At 52.4% G+C, this 22,116-nt stretch overlaps 1 protein-coding gene across 15 annotated transcripts in view; it reads left to right on the top strand.

The window, feature by feature from the left end:
* SFMBT2 (Scm like with four mbt domains 2) overlaps positions 1–22,116 on the top strand; it is a 225,133-nt gene that overhangs the window by 186,583 nt on the left and 16,434 nt on the right. For all 15 annotated transcript variants that reach the window (XM_042944803.1, XM_042944808.1, XM_042944809.1 and 12 more), the window contains 2 exons: positions 873–1,012; positions 12,957–13,066. In XM_042944803.1, coding sequence (XP_042800737.1) covers positions 873–1,012; positions 12,957–13,066 — 250 coding nt within the window. The remainder of the gene's footprint in view (positions 1–872; positions 1,013–12,956; positions 13,067–22,116) is intronic.

Here is a 22,116-nt window from a genome sequence, read left to right as displayed (position 1 = left end):
TGAAGCCCTGTCGGTAATACAGAGAGTGGAAATGATTCAACGTCCATCAGTAAGAGAATGGAAAACTCGCTTGTGCTGTATTGATGTAATGGAATCACGCACAGAAGTGGAAAACGGATGAACCTTCTGGATAAACGTTTACCAACTTGGATGGATCTTAGAACCTTCACATTAAACAAACCAAATGCTGCAGAAAACCACTTAGGGAATACAGTAAAACCTTGGATTGCGAGTGACGGGCAAGACGAGCCAAGATTTCTAATAAATTTTAACTTGATAAACGAGTGATGTCTTGCCGTACGAGTCGTATGTGATGCCAAACGTCACATGATCACAACTGAGCCAGTGGTTCTGGAAATTCGTTTTGATATACAAGTGCTTTGGATTACAAGCATGTTTCCAGAACGAATTATGTTAGCAAACAAGATTTTACTGCATTTTAAAAATATCCATTGTGTGTTGACACACAAACACCCGTATGTGTGGTAAAGTTTACAGACGTGCATGGGAATGATACACACCAGACTCGGGGAAGGGGAGCACAAGGTTGGCGGGGGGGCGCTTCTGGGGTGGAAAGCCCGGGGGAACTTAGCTGTGTAGCCGGTATTGTTTTTTTTCTTAGCTGCCTAGTGATACGTTAGTTGTCACTGTGTCGGTTGTAGCACCTTTTGCTGTGTCTCGAGTCCTGCATAATACACAGAAAAGTTCACGTATGTGGTAGGAAAAAAACAACCAGAACTTCCAAGCTGGTGTGGGTATAAAACATTCTGATGTCAAGACACCACGTGCCTCTGGTAATTTTGACAACTAAGTGGAGGAAGCCGGTTTTTTGTTGGATCCTAAGGCATCCGCTGTGTTTCTCTTCCCTGCAGGTACCGTTAACGGGAAATACTGCTGTCCTCAGCTTTTTATCAACCACAGGTGTTTCTCGGGCCCTTACCTGAACAAAGGGAGAATCGCAGAGCTACCTCAGTCCGTGGGACCCGGCAAATGCGTGCTGGTTCTTAAAGAGGTAAAGCATGTTCGACAGTGGTCAGAGTTGCCTTATTTCCACGGGGTGTCGAAGGTGTGGGTGGACTCTCTGAAGGAGAGAACGGAAATGTGAATCCGTTGAGGTGACATTTTCCAAGCCCCGGCTCTGGAGTCCTTGGGCCCAAGCTGGTCAGACGAGGATGGAGGATGGCGGTCCGGCCCGTCAAAGACTCACAGGCCGGCGGGAGGGATAGGCCTTCCTCCCCTGAGTGCCGGGAAATGTTGCGGTGGGTTTGAATCAAGAGCTTCGGGAACTCAGGGGAGATGGGCTGTGTTGGCGGGCGGGGAGGGCCTGGGAGTGCAGACCGGAGGTTCTCTGGAGAGGTGAGTAAACTTTGGTGGACGGAAGGAAGTGCCGTGAGGACGGACACACTCCCCAGCCGAGCCGGGAGTGGTGACGTCTCTCCCCTCCCTCGGCCGTACCTAGCGGGGCGCCTGCATGTAAGAGGTGCCTGCTGAATGCACCGTGGGCTCCAGGCGCTCGCGTGACGTTTGTGTCCCGGGCGGAGCCCTGGCCACGCATCATCTTGACGGTATTGTTTCCCATTTCTCTTCCTGCCTCTGGGGATCCACCTGCAGATAAAGAGGTGCATCCTAATTACGTCGATGGAGGGTTTCCTCTCTGGTCTGTGTTTACGGCCTCACCGTGGACCCGGTGCAGAGAGGGGTTGGAATTTTGGAAGCATTTCTGAGCCGTTCTTGGAACGCCATCTCTGCTTTTTTCGTGCATATCAGTGCTTCGTCTTAAGAAAGAGGACCCCACACTTATCTTCTTTATTGCTACTGTAGCACGAAGAACGTGTTTCCATCCGAGTGTGTTGTTAGGCAGCCTCTTGGAGCCAGGCACCGCACGAGGCCCTGGGGAGCACAGCAGCACTGTCTGCCCTCGGCCTGTTTGGGCTTCGTGGCCCTGACGGGGGGATGGTGTGAGTCTAGAGTTGCAGTTAAGGGGGTGCTCGGTCAAGGCGGGAGCGGGGCGCTCCGGGAGCACAGGGGAGGGAGTGACAAGGAAATGCCAAGTGACACATGATGTGGCTTGGGCAGAGTGAGTGGCGCCTCGGATGCACAGGTGGATGTTCGGGGCGGCGTCCAGGAAAGGCAGGTGGTCCCGCGTGGCGGGAGCGTGGACCCTCAGGCTGGGGACACCCCGTAGGCGTACAAGAGGACGTCCCATTTTGAAAAGAACGAAAGAGAGAAATGTGGCGGGCCTGAAGCGTGAGGCGGGACGGAGTAGCTGGCGGTGCGCACGTGGAGACCTTCTCTGGCGTCCCGAGGGATGTAGACTTCCCACTCCGGAGGACGGGACCCCCCCCCCATCCCCCCGGGTGACACTGTGCCAGAGCCGGCCCCCTCACTGCGAGAACCTCCGTGTGGTTTCGGACTCCCTTCCGCTTCAAGAGAACGAGCTAGTTTTCGTGGAGTCAGAGGTGGTCTGCTTCTCCAGGCCACCCGCGGAACCAGCAGCGAGAGACTTTATACGTTTAGAAAACAGAAATCCATTGTAGAGGGAAGATGGAGGTTGTGGCTGAGCAGAAACGCTGTGAAGAAACTCCGATCAGGCCGCTGTCGTGGTCATTTATTCAGAAGCGTGTCACAGAGAAAATGTTCGGAAGGGGGTTCCTGTCCTTGAATGTGCTTCCGGTCAAGTGGGAGAGACAAGCGGGCGAGTGAAGACGGCGGAGTGGGGGGGCGTCTCGGGTGCCGTGACGGGGCTGGGACGGGTGCTTGGAGGTCACACAGATGTCCCCGCAGTCTGTGGGGACAGAGGAGTGGGCAGCCTGCACCCAGAAGCGCTGGGGGTGGTGCCCTGGGACGGAGGCAGGCAAGATCGGGAAAGCGGGCTTCCGGCACAGGTGTAAGGACCTCGAGGGACAGACACTGGGCACAGACCTGTATCGAGAGTCCCCGTGGGCCCTGCTGTCCTCAGCAGTTTGGACCCGCTTTCGTGGGAAGCCGCTCCCCTCCAGCAGGCAGGCGCTGCGTCCCGAGAGAGACCGGTGCAGGTCGGGCCCAGCCTGCCTGGCAGGTGGGCCTGTCTCACAGATGAGACGTTTGTCGCTACAGAAAGACGGTGCTGAGGCGGAGGGGACGCCCCTGAAAGGCCATGGTGGTGCATGAACGGAAGGACCGCCGGTCAGCCGTGTGTCAGGTGGCACTGACCTCGGATCCCTCCAGATGCTGGACTGGATCGAAGGAGACACCGAAGCGGGATTCCGTGTCAGGATCTCTGTCACGATGCAAATCACACACTTGGCCAAGCATTGATCCTCTGCCGTCCAGCCCGTGACCGGGTGCTGGTACGGTGGGGCCTGCCTGTGTCTGGGCCTGTTATTTTCAGGACGGATCAGAAAGGAACAGGGAGGCCGGCAAAAGTAACGGAGACCCGGCGGGAGCCTTTGAAGCTGCCAGCAAAACCGTTTGTCACGGAACGTTCCATCGATGAACACGAGGTCCCACCTCGCCTGCCGGCTCCGTTAGCAGATGCGGTGGCCTCCTCGGGGGGCTGGCCGTTTGTCCCTCACGAGGTTTCGGAGTCCACGGCGGTTCCCCCTGATCAGTTCTGCGACAGGTGCCAGCAGCCAAACGTGAAAGCCGGGCCGAGCAGTTTTCTGATGACGGAACCAGTTTTTCGCTGATGTTCAGAAACCGCATGAGTCAGGAAGAGAAGAAGAAGGGGAAAAAGCCAGCTCTTCAGTTCTGTGAGCTCCAGAAAAATTGTCAAGTTCCAGCAAGCCAATATTCATGCTCATGCGCTTCGTCCTAGCACCAGAACCTCCGTGGTTTCAGATTCCGTTTTACTTAAAGAGAACGAGGTCACTGGAGCAGAGACGGAGCGCGTTTGCTTTTCGGGCCATCGGCGGTGTGAGCGGTCGCAGGCGTTTTCGTCTTTGGGAAATGGCCGGGCCGTGGCCGTTCTCCTCGTCCACGCTGCTCAGAGAGAGCAGACGCGTGCGGGTGTGGACGGAGGGGCCGTGGACATGGCACGAGGCAGCTCCCGGAGCACGGACCGCCAGAGGGGGGAGGGTCGGCGCCTGTCCGCTCACCTCCTGGGCAGGGAGCCTCCCGCACGTCAGACTCGAGTGAGGCTTTGAGGACTCAGCGCAGGCCCCGGCCTCGATTCCAGAAAGGCAGCAGCAGAGTGGGTAGCTGACCTCCGAGAAGCTGGAGCCACAGCCGGTGAGCGGCCCAGCCGGGTCCGTCCTCCGCATGAGGGACCCAGGAGAGCAGGTCTTGCAGGGAGGGGACGGGTCGAGCCTGTGGATGGCCCCTCAGCCTGGGCCGTCTTGTGGGAGCCCTGGGCCCAGACCCGTGGGGGGTGGGACCTATAAGTACGAGCCCTCCCCCGGGGGGCTGCGTTTATCATAAGTCAAACCTTCATGCTTAGTGTGATCGTTGTCACCCAGGGTCATCCTTTCCTGTCCCGGTTGCTTCCTCCCCCACGCCTGCCGAAGTACCCCAGGGTGTCCCCAAGACCCGTCCGCTGCAGGTCTGTGTGCCCTTGGTCGGTTTACGAGGTTGTGCGTCACCGTGCTCCCGCTCCTCCGAGCATGCTGCAAAGGTGCTGGGGAAAGTTCTGCTTACTCCTTCTTTAAATGCCATCTCCTTCCTGAGTGGCCAGGCCTGTGCAGGGCAGTGTAGTAAGGGGGGTGCTGTGTGCTTGTGTCCGTGTGTGAAGGAGAGAGCCCGCACGAGCACACGAGGAGGAGGAGAGAGGGCCACCTGGTGCATTTACTCCTGTCCGTGTGTCCAGCGATGACAAGCACGGCTTCTGAAACGGACAAGTGATGACACGGGACGACACCGACCAGGCCCTGCCGGCAGAAGTGACTCTGAGAACACCAGCTCACAAGTTAGATTCTCTTGCTTCTTTGGTGACTGTCACACGCACGGGTGTAGAGGTGCCATCCCAGGGTGGCTTACAGACATTTCGGGAGCACGTGTGGTTTTCTGAAACGTTATTTGGCTTAAATTACTTGCCCACGTGTAACCTCTGTTTTTAGCAATAAAGGATAGAAACGTCCGTCCAGTGGGGAATCTCTAGGAATCTTTTTTTATGTTTTCCACATAACTTTGGGATGTGTGTTGGCTCAGCAACGTAAAAACACTTCACGTGCTGCGTTTTGGCAGTGTGCGTGCGTTCAGTCCTTTAGTGAACATGTAGGGACGCTTGGGGGACTCAGTTAAGTGTCTGACTTGGGCTCAGGTCATGATCTCACGGTTTGTGGGTCTGAGCCCCACGTCAGGCTCTGTGCTGACAGCTTAGACCCTAGGAGCTGCTTCGGATTCTGTGTCTCTCTGCTCTCCTCCCCCACTCATGTGCTCTCTCGCCCTCTCTCTCTCTCTCTCTCTCTCTCTCTGTCTCTCAAAAATAAACATTAAAAAAAAGAGCGATGAACATTTTTCAGTGCGCTTCCTATGAAAAGGTACATATGTGGCCCTTGACTCTCTCTTCCCTTTTTTCTTCTTCCTCGTGCTTAATAGAAGGCTGAGGAGAAAGCATCCAGAATGCTGGACACTAAGGAGACTTTCCAAAGTGATAAGCTTCCGTGGCTTTTTCTTTCCTTGCAAGCTGTGTGCTCGTCCCGACCTGGATCTGACATCGAGATCAGGCAGAATGCAGTGGGGTACGCTTGTAAGATAAAATACGTAAGACTGAGCTCTACCAAGGCAGGGAAGGTGTTCCTGATGAGTGGGGTAGAGACGCACATGTGTGCACACAGACCCCCCACCCGCCTGCCTGTCTGTCCGTCCACCCACCCATCCAGCCATCCAACCACCCACCCATCTATCCACCCATCCACCCACCCATCCATCCATCTTTCTATCCTGTATCTGTCCATCATCATCTCTATCATGTACCTATCCATCCATTCACCCACCTGTCCATCATTTTCATCTATCCATCCATCAATGTCATCTATCATCTATTTATCATCTTCTTTTCTTTTTTAATTTTTTAATGTTTTTATTTATTTTTGAGAGACAGAGAGAGACAGAATGTGAGCAGGGGAGGGGCAGAGAAAGAGAGAGAAAGACAGAATCTGAAGAGGCTCCAGGCTCTGAGCTGTCAGCGCGGAGCCCGACGCGGGGCTCGAACTCATAAGCCGTGAGATCACGACCCGAGCCGAAGTCGGACGCTTAACCCACTGAGCCACCCAGTTGCCCCTATTTATCATTTTCTAGTCTGTTCCGTCTACTGTCTATCTAAAACAGTGACTTTGGTGCTCTTCATGACAGCCGGTCAGGGGATGCAGAGGTGTAGGTACGATCAGTCAAGCCTTCTTGGATTTTTAGGAGACTAGGTTGTGACAAGTTTAACGCTGCAGAAAGTGACCGCGGAAATGATTGGGGGCCGTGAGTGCTGACCCGGTGATGCCGGAGTCTGGGGCAGCTAGCTGGCCGGCCACCAGGCTGCAGAGGAGTCACAGAGGAGATTGCGGCATCCACCTGCACTGAATGAGATTTCTCTTCCCTTCCGTCTGCTTCTGTGGCCTTGCTCGCTGGCTTCAGAACGTGCGGAAGAGAGCGACCGGGAGACGGCAGGGTGCCGTCATGGTCCGTGTGTATTTCTTTTCACCTACCCTCAGCCCTTCCGCGGTCTCTCGGGTACAGGGGTGTTGGGTCGTGCAACACGCACCAGATGTTTACCGAGCATGTGCTACACCAGATAACCCTCCCAGCGCTGGGAGCCATCCTCGTCCATTCCTTCGGGCCCCGAGAACTCGGGAGTCATCCCCGTGTGCCAGGTGGGCACTGTCCTTGGAGCTGGGGGTCGTGATGAGCAAGAGACGCGGCCCCTTTCTTAGTGAGGCGACAGTCTCCCTGGAGACGGAGGAGGGGCCTTGTCTTCCCCTCCCCCCCCTCGGCCTGTCTCACCCTAACAGACCTACCCAGGGGCAGACACGCTGCAGAAGTCTGTGCCTGGTGCCGGGAGAATCACACCCCAGCTCTGTGTTCTCTAGGGCAGTAGGAGTAGTGGGTGTGCGGTGTTTCAATCCGGAAGCAGTGCTGTGTGTTGCTTGGGCGGTAAGAGGACAGGAAGAGACTCCTTCCCTCGAGTCCCCCTTTTCTGAGTCCCCCTGGGTGTCCTTCCTGGTCTCGCTTTCACTGTGCTTCCTGTGGTCTGGCTCAGGACCTGATATCCCAAGCCCCTTCTCCCTGGCTGGCAGGAATGGCTGTCTTCCTAACAGCCGTCTCTGACTTTGAGACTTCCGGGAAGTGCACCAAATGTAAGCCAGTCAGGTCAAGTCAGATCCCTCTCTCTCTGCCCCTCCCCTGCTCGTGTTCTCTCTCTCTCTCAAAATAAGTCAATAAGCATTAAAAGAAAAGAAATACCGAACGTTGCGTCTAAAGCAGAAGGCGTGTTTGGAGACACGCCGTGACTGAGGGATCTGGGCCACGTGCTGCCTACACTCTGCTTCCCCGACATGCGGAATGGGTTCGAGCAAGAGGATCCCGAAGAAACCTATAGTTCTTCAGTCTCCACACTGCACCGGCCCGTCCTCCGCGGCCCTGCCAGAGAGGCTGGCCTGCAAATAGCAACGTAGCGCCCCTACCCCCCCCCCCCCATACCCCCTTTGCAAACGAACTCCGAAGTTTCCAGTGGGGCCTGGCAGTTTGGAATTTGGCTTCACTTGTTGCTTGCAGTTCATATTTCCGCCACATGGTCGACCCGTTAGGCTATTCCCCTCAGCCTCTGGGTTTTGATTACAGTGTTTATTTTCCACATTCGGGGGGCTCTGTGATGACTTCTTTGAATTTGCCCGTCGTTATAGATCTTTGGGCATTTCTTCTTGGCTACCTGTCATGACAGACTTCTACTTACAAACTCTAAAGGCTTCATGTAGGAACCCAGAAAATAAGAAATCCAAAGCAGCCTTAACTGTTGACATAATGATGCCATACGGTGCACGAAGGTAACTTCTCCACAGCAGCCATGTGTTTATCGGTATAATTGAGTTGAGAAGATGGGGTGTGTGTGTGGGGGGTGGGTGGCATCTTGCCTAGGTGACATCTAGTCAAGTCAGTCAACATAGTCTAAGATGGGGACAGGCCTCTCCCGATACTCTCTGGTGTTTCGTTGCTATTTTTTTTTTAATTTTTTTTTTAACGTTTATTTATTTTTGAGACAGAGAGAGACAGAGCATGAACGGGGGAGGGTCAGAGAGAGGGAGACACAGAATCTGAAGCAGGCTCCAGGCTCTGAGCCGTCAGCACAGAGCCCGACGCGGGGCTCGAACTCACGGACCGCGAGATCATGACCTGAGCCAAAGTCGGCCGCTTAACCGACTGAGCCACCCAGGCCCCCCTCGTTGCTATTGCTTTATGCTTATGCTGAACACCAGCCCATAAAGAACAATGCACCGGGCTTGTGGACCATAACACGATCATAACCTGTGAAGCAAGACTTAGCAGATTGCCGGGCAACGTCTGGGAAGGTTGGCAGAGAAGAAGTGAGGCACTTTTTGTTGTTCAGTATCACTTGCCTGTAAAGAAGGTAAGATACCTCTCTGGAACTTTCTTATCACGCTGTAGAATAGGATTTTCTAGGAAAGGGCCTCAGCAGCAAATGTTACTTCCTAAGTCTCCATCCACATATATTTTATATATTTTACGGCCCCAAGTAAATTCTTGCTGTGAATTAGTCCTTAATTTCTAGATGCACGGAAGAATTTTAACTAATTTCAGTGCTCGTGTTGAAATTCATTGAACAAGTGCCAGAAATGATTGATTGAACCCCTGCTATTGCCGGGTGTAATTGTAGCTGCTACGGATACAGCAGCAGACAAAATGAAGCCGCTGATTCCTTGGTGCTCGTGATCTGGTGGGGTGGACAGTAAACCAATAAGCCATGCACTCTGGATCCAGGGAGGGTTTCTTGGTGAACAGTCGTGGACTGTGAGAATAGCAGAGCTCACGGAGGCCTGGAAAGTCGCCGTCAGAAGAGGAAAGTTGCCGAGAAGAAAAAGCTATAGGGCAGATGAAATCTGTCTGATTCGAACACAATGCCCGTGAAACATCCACGTGGAGACGGTTATATGTGTCTGGAGTTGGGGAAAGGTCTAGGGTGGAAATGCAAATTTGGGAACCGCGAGTTTGCTGATTCGCGGAGAGCGTTTAAAGCCAGGTGCGCCGTGGAGCGAACGTAGCCAGTCTGAGAACTTGAGCGCTGAGCCTCACCGTCGTTTGCGGGAGACGCACAGAGGGACCCAGGAAAAGCGAGCTGGGGTGCACGAGGGCCTGGACAGGCCGGAGTCTTGGAGGTAGAGGAGAAAGAGTCCCTGCTGTGTGGAGCCACAGACAGGGTGGGCCAAGAAGACAACCAAGGATTGCCGTTCTTTGGCGATGCGGGCAAGTTGTGGGCTTGGAAGGGCCCCTGGGTGGGCCCCAGAGAGCCCTGCGGGGGACAGGGGAGCCAGCAAGTGCAGACAGCTCCGGAGGCTTCCACCGTAACAAGAGAACAGAGAACGAATGAGGCGGCTGCAGGTGGGTGACAGATGAAGAGAGAGTTGTCGTCTTACAGGATGGGCCTGCCGACCGGGTTCTGCTCAGACTGCGGACGTGTGCGCCTCGTGGGTCTGGAGGCTGGAACCAGGTGCCTGCAGAGATGGGTGCTCACGGGGACTCTCTACCTGCTTTGCCCATGGCTGCCTCCTTGCTGTGTCCTCACGCGGAGGGGGAGAGAGGGAGAGCGAGCAAGAGCTCTCACAAGGGTACACTCCATCATGAGGGCCCACATTGCATGGCCTCATGGAACACCTTACTCTCCTCCCAAAGGCTCCATCCCTAAAGCCATCCCACGGAGGTTAGCGTTTCAACACACAAATGGGGGTGAGGGTGAGGGACACAATTCAGTCCAGAGCACCACACGGTGAACAAGAATATTCTAGAAAGTGTTGTGGGCTGTAAGATACATTGCTGATGGTGGACCATGAACCCAGAGGGCAGAAGGGGTGGGTTCGGGGTGCACAGAGGAACTTGAGATTGGATCAGACAAGGGGAAAATGCAGAGCCATTTGGGAGTCGGATTCCAGGGGCAAGGAATGTTCTGGAAGTGTTGAGTTTCTGGTGACTGAGGTGGACGAAAATTCAGGGTATGGTGGGATTCTCCTTTCGGTCTTCCAGGGGGAGGTAGGAAATTCTGGAAAATTACAGCTTCTTTTGGGGAGTGGTCTTCTGTCAAGTTGAAGCCACCAAGCCTGGGGTTCATTGTTGGGGGGTTGAGTTGGGGGAGAGACTGCCCACCAGGAGAGCACGGAGGCTCCCTGGCCTTGCTGCTGGGACGAAGGGGGCACCTCCCCTCCAGGGTGGTGGGCAGCCAGGAGGGGCCAGCCTTCCGTAGAGGATCTGCATAAAGCGAGAGGTCGGTTTCGGCCAAAGCAACAGAGTTCTCCACTTGGTAAAATATGTCTGGCTATTACTTCTGTCGTTCAGATTTTTGTAACTAACAGCAAAAGGAGTAGTGACCGTAAAGGACTCATGGCTTCTACGGGATGGAGCTGGGATTTGATCGCACATCGACCGAGACTTGTGTGTAAAGTAGGTTCTGCACAGACACTTCATGAACTGCAGGAGATCCCGGGAGGCGTTCCTGGAGTTACTCAGACTCCCTTCTGCCTGTTTATTGGGCATACTGTTTATTAACTTCACACCTCACATGCTCTTAGTTAATTGGGGGCAGCTTGCACACGACCCTTCCTGATCGAGGGCACAATATGGCACACTGAGTTCCGATGTTTTTGCAAGGAACAGTAATTCAGTCTGACTCTGCGTGGTGTTACCAGCCGCCAACTCAGTTATTTTCCGGGAGGTAACTGTGATGCCCTAAGATGTCATGTGCACCAGAATTATTCCGCTCACAGTCCCAAAGTTTTATGGAGAGCCTGTTGAATGTGGCAGGGCATGATGCGGCATTGGAGATGCCGTGGGAAAATTATTCAATATTGGACGCTTTTGACAATTTAATGGCTGCCCGTTCCCAGGCTGAATTGAATTCTGGAAGGCATTTTCTTTTCACTGTCTCAAAATGCATTTCACTCTGCAGCAAATAACATGTAGCTCTGGGCCTTCCTCACCAAACACAATGGAAAGAATCGGTTTAAATTTTATTGTCTGTTGATAAATACTCTGTGCATTATTTCAGTCAGTTCTAATTGGATTTATTTTTTAAACTCAATCTCTGTAAATTGTACTGACAGCAAACAGTAAAATCAGGCGGTTATTCTAATACCGAAAACATAAGCACACCAAAACTGCTCCTACGGCCCCGTCCTGGCCCTTTAATGCCTTGGCTGAACCAGGTTCTCTTGACGGGGACTTAGGGGGCCCTCGGAGTAGAGCATGACCCCGGCTAAGAAAAGACGCTTGCCACGCGGACTGCATGGTATAAAATATCTTGAGGGACACCTGGGTGGCTCAGTCGGTGAAGCGTCTGACTTCAGCTCAGATCATGATCTCACGGTTCATGAGTTCGAGCCCCGCATCAGGCTCTGTGCTGCCAGCACAGAACCCGCATCTGATCCTCTGTCCCCCTCTCTCTCTGCTCCTTGCCTGCTTGCACTCTCTCTCTCTCTGTCTCAAAATAAACTTTAAAAAATGCACATTTTGAAGATCGACTCTTCTGTTACCATATGAGAGAGCATCGTTGTTTCCCGGAATGAAATCAGGGTGCCCGCCATGCCAGTTGTGTTCGGGAACACGTCACATACGCGAACGCCATGATCATGCAAAGCCCAGCGACATACCTTTGTCTCTATCCTGTCATGCGTACCGTGCTGTCTCCTCTGTAAACACTGGGCACTTTGGCAATGGTGCCAGAGTCTCATCTCAGGAGGGTGTTTTCCTCCCCCTCTCAGAGGTGTTTCGCTCTGCTACGTGCAATGTGAGCCCAGTGCCTGCCTTGTTCCTTCCCTGGATGGGGGGCGGGGAGGGAGGGGACCGTCCCGTACCTACCTGTGCTCCTGGGGCTGGCACCCGGCAGGTCGTCACCCAGGTGCATGTTGTGGAACTAAACCCCGTGGGTCTCGTGGTCCCCTATAGGCCGTGCTGCACCTTCACATCCGGTAAGCAGCCTGACCAGGTGACAGCAGCCGTTGAACGTGCCGGAACTCATAAACGTTCATGGTTAACCAGGATCTGCTTATGGAGAGGGGAATGCCTCCAAGGGATCCGAATTCCTTGCTCTTGGCACTCAAGGTTAAACAGGAGCATGTTACCTTCCCAGAGCTGGGGCTCGCAGAGGGTGGCGTCCAGTCTTTCTGGGGTGCCACGGGAGGCAGCGGCCACATGTGTATTTTCGTGGACTTGGGAATTGGGAATAAGGGGGAGGTTTGAGGAAACACGCCATCGGATGGTACTAGATACCCCAGAGTGTCTTTTCAAACGCTCGCGTCTCTGAGAGCGTCGTCCTCGTATGAAATGTCCGTAAATCGAGCCAGCACCAGGTGAGTTTCAAATGCTCGGCTAACCTCCTCACAGACACCTGAAGTCTGTTCAGAGTTGTTGGCGCGAATCGGCTGCCTCTCTCTTATTGGTTCCCTTTGAAACTTATTTTCAAAAATCAGATGAAGTTCTCGGTAGCTGATCTTACTGAGAGGTAATCCCGTTGATGCTAACTGGCGGCTCTTTGGAGGGAATAGAGCTGTGTTTCTACAACCAGAAATGCTAAGGACAGTCAACCGTCCTCTCTGGCAGGCAGTTCACACGCCCCCCGAGGGACGGGATTTTACCACCCTTTTCATCCCGTTGGTGCAGAGCCGAATCCGTATCAGCCCACAGAGAACATTCCACCCAACTTAACGGACGTGTCTACAGCCGCATCTCCTCCTTGGGCGGGCGGTCTTCACGGTGCTCTTGTTTCAGCAGCGATGCCACTGAAGTTCATTGCGGTTCTGTTTTTTGTTTTTTTTTTCCCCCCCCGACAGGTTCTCAGCATGATCATCAATGCAGCTTACAAGCCCGGAAGGGTATTGCGAGAACTACAACTGGTGGAAGATCCACACTGGAATTTCCAGGAGGAGACACTGAAGGCAAAGTATGTGTTTTCAGTTCTGCAAAACCGTGCTCTTGGCGACGGTTCGCCTGCCGCTTGGAAGCGTTGCCCCTGTTCCTTGTGACCCGGCCCAAAGAAGTGGGAACGGACGAAAGGCTGTCATCCTCTACGTAGACTCATTGGCGTTTTTGTGGCCCAGAGCCGCCTTAAGCCTGGGGACTCCAGAAACAGGAGAGATTTGTTTAGCTAATACTTGATCGCGTTAAGCATTCCGAGTCGGAACTTACTATGTTTTAAGGCCAGTAGATGATTTGATCAGAAGGGGAAGAACTGTAAAAGAGAGGCTGTCCCTTGCCATTATCATACATGATTCAGTCACAGCGCTTCCTGTTTGATGCCGTGGGGAGTTAGTGCCAGACACACGTGCTCTTCGCTCTGGTTGCTGGCCGTGTTGAAAGGTAACCGTTGGTTTGGCCAGTGGCCTGTGGGTTGACATGTGGTTGGGCACTTCCTTTATTTGCAGATAGACTAATGGGAAAGGTGATATTTTGGCTTTGCTTTAGGTTTCCCGAACTCTGAGATGGTTGGCACCCGCGGGATAGATACGGTTGAACACGGTTGTCCGTTTAGGAGGCAGACGGAAGAAGGTCCGTTTGTCAAGATAATTTTGTTTAATAATTGTTTTGACTTTTGGCCCTTCATATTCATTTAGCTCTGCAGTAGAGTAGATCTTCCTGATCGACTTCTTGTCTAACGGTGTCCTAAATAAAATAGCGTTTAGATGTGCGACGTTTGGGAAATGATACTTTTTTAAGATTTACTTACCTATTTGAGAGAGACACAGACAGTGCAAGCAGGGGAGGGGCAGAGAGAGAGAATCCCAAGCAGGCTCTGTGCTGCCAGCACAGAGCCCGACGTGGGGCTTGAACTCCCGAACTGGGAGATCATGACCTGAGCCGAAGTCAAGAGTCTGACGCTCAACCGACTGAGCCCCGCAGGCGCCCTGAGCACGTCTGCAATTTCAGATTTGGCGCAAGTCATCTGGGATCTGATGACGTTCTGCCAACTCACAGAAGTTAGAGGAAGTACGTGTTAACAGGGAGAACGTTTATTTATACGAAGAGGCACATATCTCGTCCTTCCCGAGAAATATTTAAATGAACTTCCCCTGTAGTGCAGAAGAAAATCAAGTTTTTTTTTTCCCAGTGTAACATTCCATAGCTTTCTGCTTTATCTAAGGGAGACACCATCTAAGGTAGAACATTTTCTTGTAAGGCTAATTCATAGGAACAGTGGTGGCCAAAAACCCGAACGAGTGTTTTTCCCGAGACACTCTTCTGTAAAATTCAGTGCATCCCAGATATACCTGATGGATAAGAAAATAGGAAAAATACAAAAATCTTAAATCCTATTAAAATCTCCCCTGTCCCTAAATAAGCCAGAAACTTGCCCCAGGTACCAAAATGACAGGGGGCGTTAATTTTGCGGTGTTTTCGCCGGTGTTCAGAGCTTTTATTAAGTCCAGCCCCGATACAATCAAAACAGTCAGCCCGGCTGGATTGGAAAGGCAGCGTGTTCCTGTTCTATCAGATACGACAGTGACTTCCTTAGCCGGATCTTACATAGCAACTTAGAATGCGAAAGTGTCTGTCTGTGCCGGGTTCCAGGCGTGCGGGATCACGGCAGCATCTCAGAGCAGCTGCTAATGGTGACAGGTTTCCAGGGGGGCGGAGGGGGGGGTGGGGGGGAGCGTTCCGTCATGACGCTCCGTGTTGCTTCTGATGCTTCTGACGTAAAACGACAACTTTTCAGATCTTGACAACTTTGCTGTTTCCTTCGGTACAAATGAGAGGAGAGGGCGCTGGCGTCTTCCCGTTTTGCGTTCTGCCACGAATAAATTAACCCAGTGGAGGGGGGACCCGCATTTCAGGCTCTGGGTTGTCTTCTTGTGGTCCTTGAAGGACAGTATTACAAGGAGAGGTTTCAAGAAGAGAGGACGTGAGATCGTCCAGACATGGGGCTTGCGAGTGCTGCCTGCTAGCATCTGGGCTTTCTTTCTCTTTTTTTAATGTTTGTTTATTTTTGAGGGAGCGACCGAGCACGAGTGGGGGAGGGGAAGAGAGCGAGCGAGACCCAGAATCCGAAGCAGGCTCCAGGCCCCGAGCTGTCAGCACAGAGCCCGATGTGGGGCTCGAACCCACGAACGGCGAGATCATGACCCAAGCCAAGGCCGGACGCTTAGCCGGCTGAGCCACCCAGGCGCCCCGGGCTTTCTGGGTTTTTCCTTTTGTGAAGAGTAAAAAACCCACTTACTTGACCGGATGGAGGTTCCATTGAAAAGGTTTGACCTGTACGGGGGAGGAAAAGGAACATTGCCCCTTAGTGATTTTTTTCCTATTTGTCCAACGGCGGTACCTTTCCTACTGAAACAAAATATCGCAGTATTGAACACCGCATAAGGGGTGCTGTCATGAGTCTGCAGCACGTATTGAGAGGTGCCAGAGGAATAGTAGCTTCTAACATCGTTCATGTCGGCAGTTCTGGAAGAGAGAATTCTCTTTCCGATGAACTCGGGTGTACTGAATTGACCTACATTATTTTGAATTTCAGGAGGAGGAATTTAGGCTCTGCCTTAGGGGGATTAAAAAAAGTTCCCACTCCGTGCATCTAGAGACACTTAAATGTTTTCCAACGCGTTACAGAATCTTCTTGGGGAGAAAAGACCGTTAACTCTGCTTTGAGTGGCTTTTGTGATAATCTTCATAAAATCCAGGGGAAGGCTTCATAGATTTTTCCAGTCTTCTGTTACAGTTATTCAGAATATTTAAAGAGGAAATGTCGTCTTTAATTTGGAGTGAGTTAGACTTCCTTATCACTTAGGCAGAAGCAAAGAAAGTCACATCTTTGAGGTGAGTCATGCTTGGCTCCCTGGAATTGATATTTTTGTTTCTTTTCCATCAGCAATTACTAATTTTTATATGTTTTGATTTCACCTTTTTTGTGTGTGTGTCTTCTACTCATGCTCATATTTTGTGAATAGCAAGATGTACTATTTGGCTATAAAGTGATTTGTGTGAAAAAGGATTCCCAAAACAGAAACTTCTCACTGAATAAAAAATTCAGCTCGCTCATTCGTTCGTTTTTACGTTGGGCACTTGCTGTCCTGAAAATGTATACCGTAAACGGTACAGGAAGCAGGTGGCCGAACCGGTTTGTGGAGCGTAAGCCTGGAGTTCTGCGTGTGCCTAATTAAGTTCATGAGGTTATGGGCGTGGTGTTTCTGGTTCAAATACAGATCAGTTGAGGATGTTCGGAATTGGATCGGTGTTTCTGAAAATAATCACCCCTCTCCCCAATGTGTTGCTCGTAATGATTAGAGTTCTCATTAATTGAGATGCAGGAATCGAGAAAGAAGGGAGAGGTGTCTGAGGGGTTGAATTTCATAAGACCGAAAACCAATGACCCGGTGTGTCGACCGTAGTTTTCACGATCGAGATGTGACCGTGAAGGAGAGGCTGTCTTCTGGAGGAGATCAAGATCGTATCTTATTGGTGCTAACGACAAGAGTGATTTCCCCACAACATCTGAAGCTCTTCTGTTTCTGCGGAGTTAAATTCTCCCTTCAGTACTCGAGGACGTGAATTCAGCTTGACGGAGTAGAACCTCGTTTTCCATTCTCACACTCCTGTCGCTCCCTCCCAAGAGTTTGCTAAAAGGTCCCGCTCTGGGTCCGTTTGAAAGTGAATACTAGAAGTCATGCCAAGTTGAAGTCATCCCCCTTGGACCGTACTGATATTTTTACATGGATCATTACAGGATTGTGGGTTGTTTTCAGTCTGTATTTCCTGTTGACTCAAAATCCATTTTGGTTTTCCTCAACTCCTGACTATTGAAAGAGACCACTTTTTCTAGTACCCTTGGGTTTCTGTCTTTCTGGGCCCTACCATATTGCACTCCCATGTGGAAATGAATCCCTGCTCTAATGGGTAGGAAGATATCAGAAGGCCGTTCATACTCCCTTATTGATGTCAAGGAGGAAGAACATTTTCTCTACCCTGTTATGTTCAGTCCCTGGGAGCCTGCAAATTAAACTGACAAAAGACAGATTATCAAGAGGAAAGACCATTTACTTAAGGAGCAGTGAACACACAGCAGGCAAGGTACTTCGGGATGAGTAACTTGAAGGGGCAGTTAGAACAAATAGGTTTCTTTATGAAAGACAAATGAGTTTTTAGGAGAGCGAATGGGGGGAAAGAAAGTTTGTGAAAATGTTGCCTTACACAGGCATAAAGCAGTCTTTGTGTCTTCTTCATGGTCATGAAACTCCTGAGAAGGGATTTACGGTAGGTTTACTCTGGTCTCTCCCCTGGGGTTAGAAGCCACTCCAAAGAGGGAATTTAATGGTAGTCCTCATTTCTCAGAAGTGTCTGCTTTTAGTCAGATAACGGGAGGTGTGAGAAAGCTGCTTTCTGCGTCCGTTGAATCCCAAACATCTTTATCTAAAAATAATCTCTGGACTCCGGGCTTCTGAGTGCGTCCCCACGGTGACGGCCAGAAAGTGTGTCCCTCACGTGTCCCTCCAGTAATGCAGAGGTGCTAAGGGAACGGGGTGAAGGAGTCTTAAAAATGACGGAGTCGAGGGGCGCCTGGGTGGCTCGGTCGGTTAAGCGTCCAACTTCGGCTCAGGTCATGATCTCGCGGTCCGTGAGTTCGAGCCCCACTTCGGCCTCTGTGCTGACCGCTCAGAGTCTGGAGACTGTTTCAGAGTCTGTGTCTCCCTCTCTCTCTGACCCTCCCCCGTTCATGCTCTGTCTCTCTCTGTCTCAAAAATAAATAAATGTTAAAAAAAAAAATGACGGAGTCGAAGCTCCTCCGTGGACTGTTGCTCACCGCAGATCTTCCCGTGGCTCCCTCCTTCCCCACCTTTCTTATCTTCGTCACTTCCGACCCGCTGATCTTCTACTTCTTTTTTCCTTCCTGCCTCCCTCCCTCCCTCCCTCCTTTTCTCCCTTCCTTCCTTCCTTCCTTCCTTCCTTCCTTCCTCCCTCCCTCTCTCCCTCCCTCCCTCCCTTCCTCCTTCCTTCCTCCCTCCCTCCCTTCCTCCTTTTTCTCCTTCCTTCCTTCCTCCCCTCCCTCCTTCCTCCCTCCCTCCTCCTTTTCCTCCTTCCTCCCTTCCGCCCTCCCTTCCTCCTTTTCCTCCTTCCTCCCTTCCTCCCCTCCCTCCCTCCTTCCTCCCCTCCCTCCTTCCTCCCTCCCTCCCTCCTCCTTTTCCTCCTTCCTTCCTTCCTTCTTTCCTCCTTTTCCTCCTTCCTCCCTTCCTCCTTTTCCTCCTTCCTTCCTTCCTTCCTTCCTCCTTTTCCTCCTTTTCCTCCTTCCTCCCTCCTCCCTCCCTTCCTCCTTTTTCTCCTTCCTTCCTTCCTCCCCTCCCTCCTTCCTCCCTCCCTCCCTCCTCCTTTTCCTCCTTCTTCCCTTCCTCCTTTTCCTCCTTCCTTCCTTCCTCCTTTCCTCCTTTTCCTCCTTCCTCCCTTCCTCTCTCCCTTCATTCTTTCCCTCCTTCCTCCCTTCCATCCTCCCTTCCTCCTTTTCCTCCCTCCTTCCTCCCTCCCTCCTCCTTTTCCTCCTTCCTCCCTTCCTTCCTTCCTTCCTTCCTTCCTCCTTTTCCTCCTTCCTCCCTCCTCCCTCCCTTCCTCCTTTTTCTCCTTCCTTCCTTCCTCCCCTCCCTCCTTCCTCCCTCCCTCCCTCCTCCTTTTCCTCCTTCTTCCCTTCCTCCTTTTCCTCCTTCCTTCCTTCCTCCTTTCCTCCTTTTCCTCCTTCCTCCCTTCTCCCTCCCTTCCTTCTTTTCCTCCTTCCTTCCGCCCTCCCTTCCTCCTTTTCCTCCTTCCTCCCTTCCTCTCTCCCTTCATTCTTTTCCTCCTTCCTCCCTTCCTCCTTTTCCTCCCTCCTTCCTCCCTCTCTCCCTCCTCCTTTTCCTCCTTCCTCCCTTCCTCCTTTTCCTCCTTCCTTCCTTCCTTCCTTCCTCCTTTTCCTCCTTTTCCTCCTTCCTCCCTTCCGCCCTCCCTTCCTCCTTCCTCCCTTCCTCCCCTCCCTCCCTCCTGCCTCCCTCCCTCCCTTCGTCCTTCCAAGATTGATCATAATGCCAGGAGTTCTGTGTACTAGCCTGATGGTCTCTTTCAATATTCTCCTCTGTTTCTTCACAGAACTTGTACTCTGTGCTTTAAAAACCTTACCTTGTGTTGTGTTTAGGACAGGTCTGCTGGGCCATTTAATAAATTATGCGGCCGAGTGTCCTTCCCTCCAGACACGCACCGCCAGGCTATAGCAGAGAGCTTCCTCCTGTGCCCTTGAGCTGCTCTCCTCACACGTCTCCCCACGAAGGCATGCCGTTGGCCTACTGTTCTTACACCTTTCGTGGCGGGGAGAGCTTCAAAGCGGACTCCGCTTTCTCCTGCGGTCAAGACTAGTGAGGGGGCCGGGACGTGGCGGTGGAGCCCCCCCGGTGCCCTGCGTGCCGCCCGCCTGCCTCTCCGCATCCGTCGGACCTACTGACACCTGTCTGTCTGTCCCTGGAGGCCCTGAGGATCAGAGGGATGGTCACGTGGGGCAGAGTCTCGGAGGAAATAGAAACGACAGCACCCCAGAAACGCAGGTGTCCCACTAGACCCCAGCCATTGCGTCAAAGCTTAGGGCCGCCTTCTGCCTCTGTTTTCGGTACGCCAGTATCTCTGCGTGTTCGGCGCGTCCTTGTGAGAGAAGAGTCGTGTGAACAATCGCCCTCACGTGTGGACCGACTCCAGACAAGCCAGGATCTTGGTCCGGGCTGGGGCTGTGAGGTCCAAACAGCTTGTTTTCCACATCACCCCAAAAATCCCACCGGGCGGGGCGCCTGGGCCGCTCAGCCGGTTAAGTGTCCGACTCTTGGCTTCTGCTCAGGTCGTGGTCTCACAGCTCGTGAGTTCGCGCCCCGCTCTGCAGGGCTCGCTCTCGCCTTTTGCTTTCCCGTATTTGCACGCCGGCCAACACACAGCGGGCACAGCTGGCCCTCACGGCCTTCAGGCCCCGCTACGGAACTAGTCCCCCCGTGCACGTCCTCTGCGTCCTGCTCAGAGCTCAGCAGCCGCCAGCACAGGGCTGCCTCCGCCCTGCCTCTCCCTCTCCACCTGCCACAGACCGGGATCCTTTTAAAGAAGGACAACCTTCAAGACCACGGCTGAGGGAGAGGGAGGGAGCAGGATGGGGCCGGGGAGGGACCATGGCCCCCGGTGTCTCCGGAGTCAGAATGGCCCCCGTGGTGGTTCCGCATCGGGCCCGAGTGGATGGACGCTTCTGCCCCACTGCAGTCACTCCCCGGGAGCGGAGAGGGCCGCAGCTCCTGCAGCTGGGGGGACTCTCTGGGGGCCAGCGGTGCGGGCCAGCTGTCAGCAGCTCTGCCAGCGGCGGGGGCATCGCGGCATCCGCCCTGTGCCAGGACACGGTGGCCCCACCAGGCCTCCCCATCCTCCCCCCCCCCCCCCCCATCGTGGCTTTTAAATAGAGCTGTTCCAGAAGGGCAGGGAGGGGAGAGCGTTCCTTCGCTGGCAAACCATCCTGTAATTCTGTTTTCGCAAATTTAAATTCGCGTTTCCTAACCGCGAAAGGTTTGCGGACACGCCTGCTTCCCCGGAGTCGTCCCGAACTAGAAGGGAAGAAAAAGCCGCCCCTTCGCCATTTCCCATGGACACTTGTTCTTGTCCCCTTAACATCCCTCTAACGTGTTTCTGGAAGCCTCTGCTTTGGAATTTGGAGGCCTGGGAACCTCTGTCTTTGGGCCCTACTTACACGGTTTGAATTCGGACCCCAGTTTTCACATTTTCCTGCTTTTTTTACTTTAAAATCGTTTTACTTATTTTCACTTTTTTTTTTTTTTTTTGCTTTTTTGAAGTTTATTTATTTTTGAGAGAGAGACAGTGTGTGCACAGGCACGGGGAGGGGCCCAAGCAGGTGCCCCAATGTATCATTTTATTATTTTTTTAAAGAGACTTCAAGAATCTTGATATTGAGCTCTTTAAAGGAGAGCACCCTAGGGCTACCAAAATTGTGGTGGGAGGGGTGCCGGGGGACTCAGTCGGTTAAGCATCCGACTTCGGCTCAGGTCACGATCTCGAAGTTTGTGGGTTCGAGCCCCACGTTGAGCTCTGTGCTAACAGCTCAGAGCCTGGAACCTGCTCGTGCACTGGCTCCCTCTCTCTCAAAAATAAATAAACATTAAAAAAGTGTTAAAAATCGTAGTGGGAAAAAACTTCCAGGGACGTCACATCCGTGGCATATTTTTATTCTGCCTCCCCCAGAGCCTTAGCGGTATGCTGTGTCCGCAGAATTGTGCTGGCTTTATTATGAAGCGTGACGAAAGCCATGAGCAAAAACTAGCCACAGGTGAATCACAGAGCCCTCCTCAGGGCTGGGGCTGCCTTCCTACATCGAGGGTCAAGGGAGGGCCTAGAAGGATCAACAGTTGTTCGGGGCTGTGTGATTTAAAGCATGATCTTATCTACAAAGAATTGCTTTTTAGTTCTTCCTACACGGAAAGCCATGCTTGGCACTTCAGAGAAATAGAACAGCAATCAGTATAGAAGGGCTGGGATTAGAAAGACCAGAGAATGAACACAAAGGCCAGATTTTTCAAGTTAGAATTTAATTTTTTTGGCTATGGATACTGTACAAGAAACGATATTGCGAGGGGGTAGTATTCTCCTGGCCTTCAGAAGCATAGAAAGAAAACCAAGCTGAAATAAACCCAGAATCAGTTTATCCTGTTTATTTCTATCACTGCATTATTCTCAGGGAACCAGATCTAGGTTTTGAGTGTAATATTTAAAAAAAATTTTTTTTCACATTTATTTAATTTTGAAAGACAGAGTGTGAGTGGGGGAGGGGCAGAGAGAGGGAGACACGGAATCCGCAGCAGGCTCCAGGCTCCGAGCTGTCAGCACAGAGCCCGACGCGGGGCTCGAACTCACGAACCGCGAGATGGTGACCTGAGCTGAAGTCGGATGCTCAACCGACTGAGCCCCCGGGTGCCCACCGAACGCAGTATTTTATTTGCAAATTACAAAAGC

Source organism: Panthera leo, chromosome B4 (genome assembly GCF_018350215.1).
Source record: "Panthera leo isolate Ple1 chromosome B4, P.leo_Ple1_pat1.1, whole genome shotgun sequence".
Classification (NCBI taxonomy): Eukaryota; Metazoa; Chordata; class Mammalia; order Carnivora; family Felidae; genus Panthera; species Panthera leo.
Note: the sequence above shows the minus strand (reverse complement) of the source record. Positions and strands in the feature narration are given on the sequence as shown.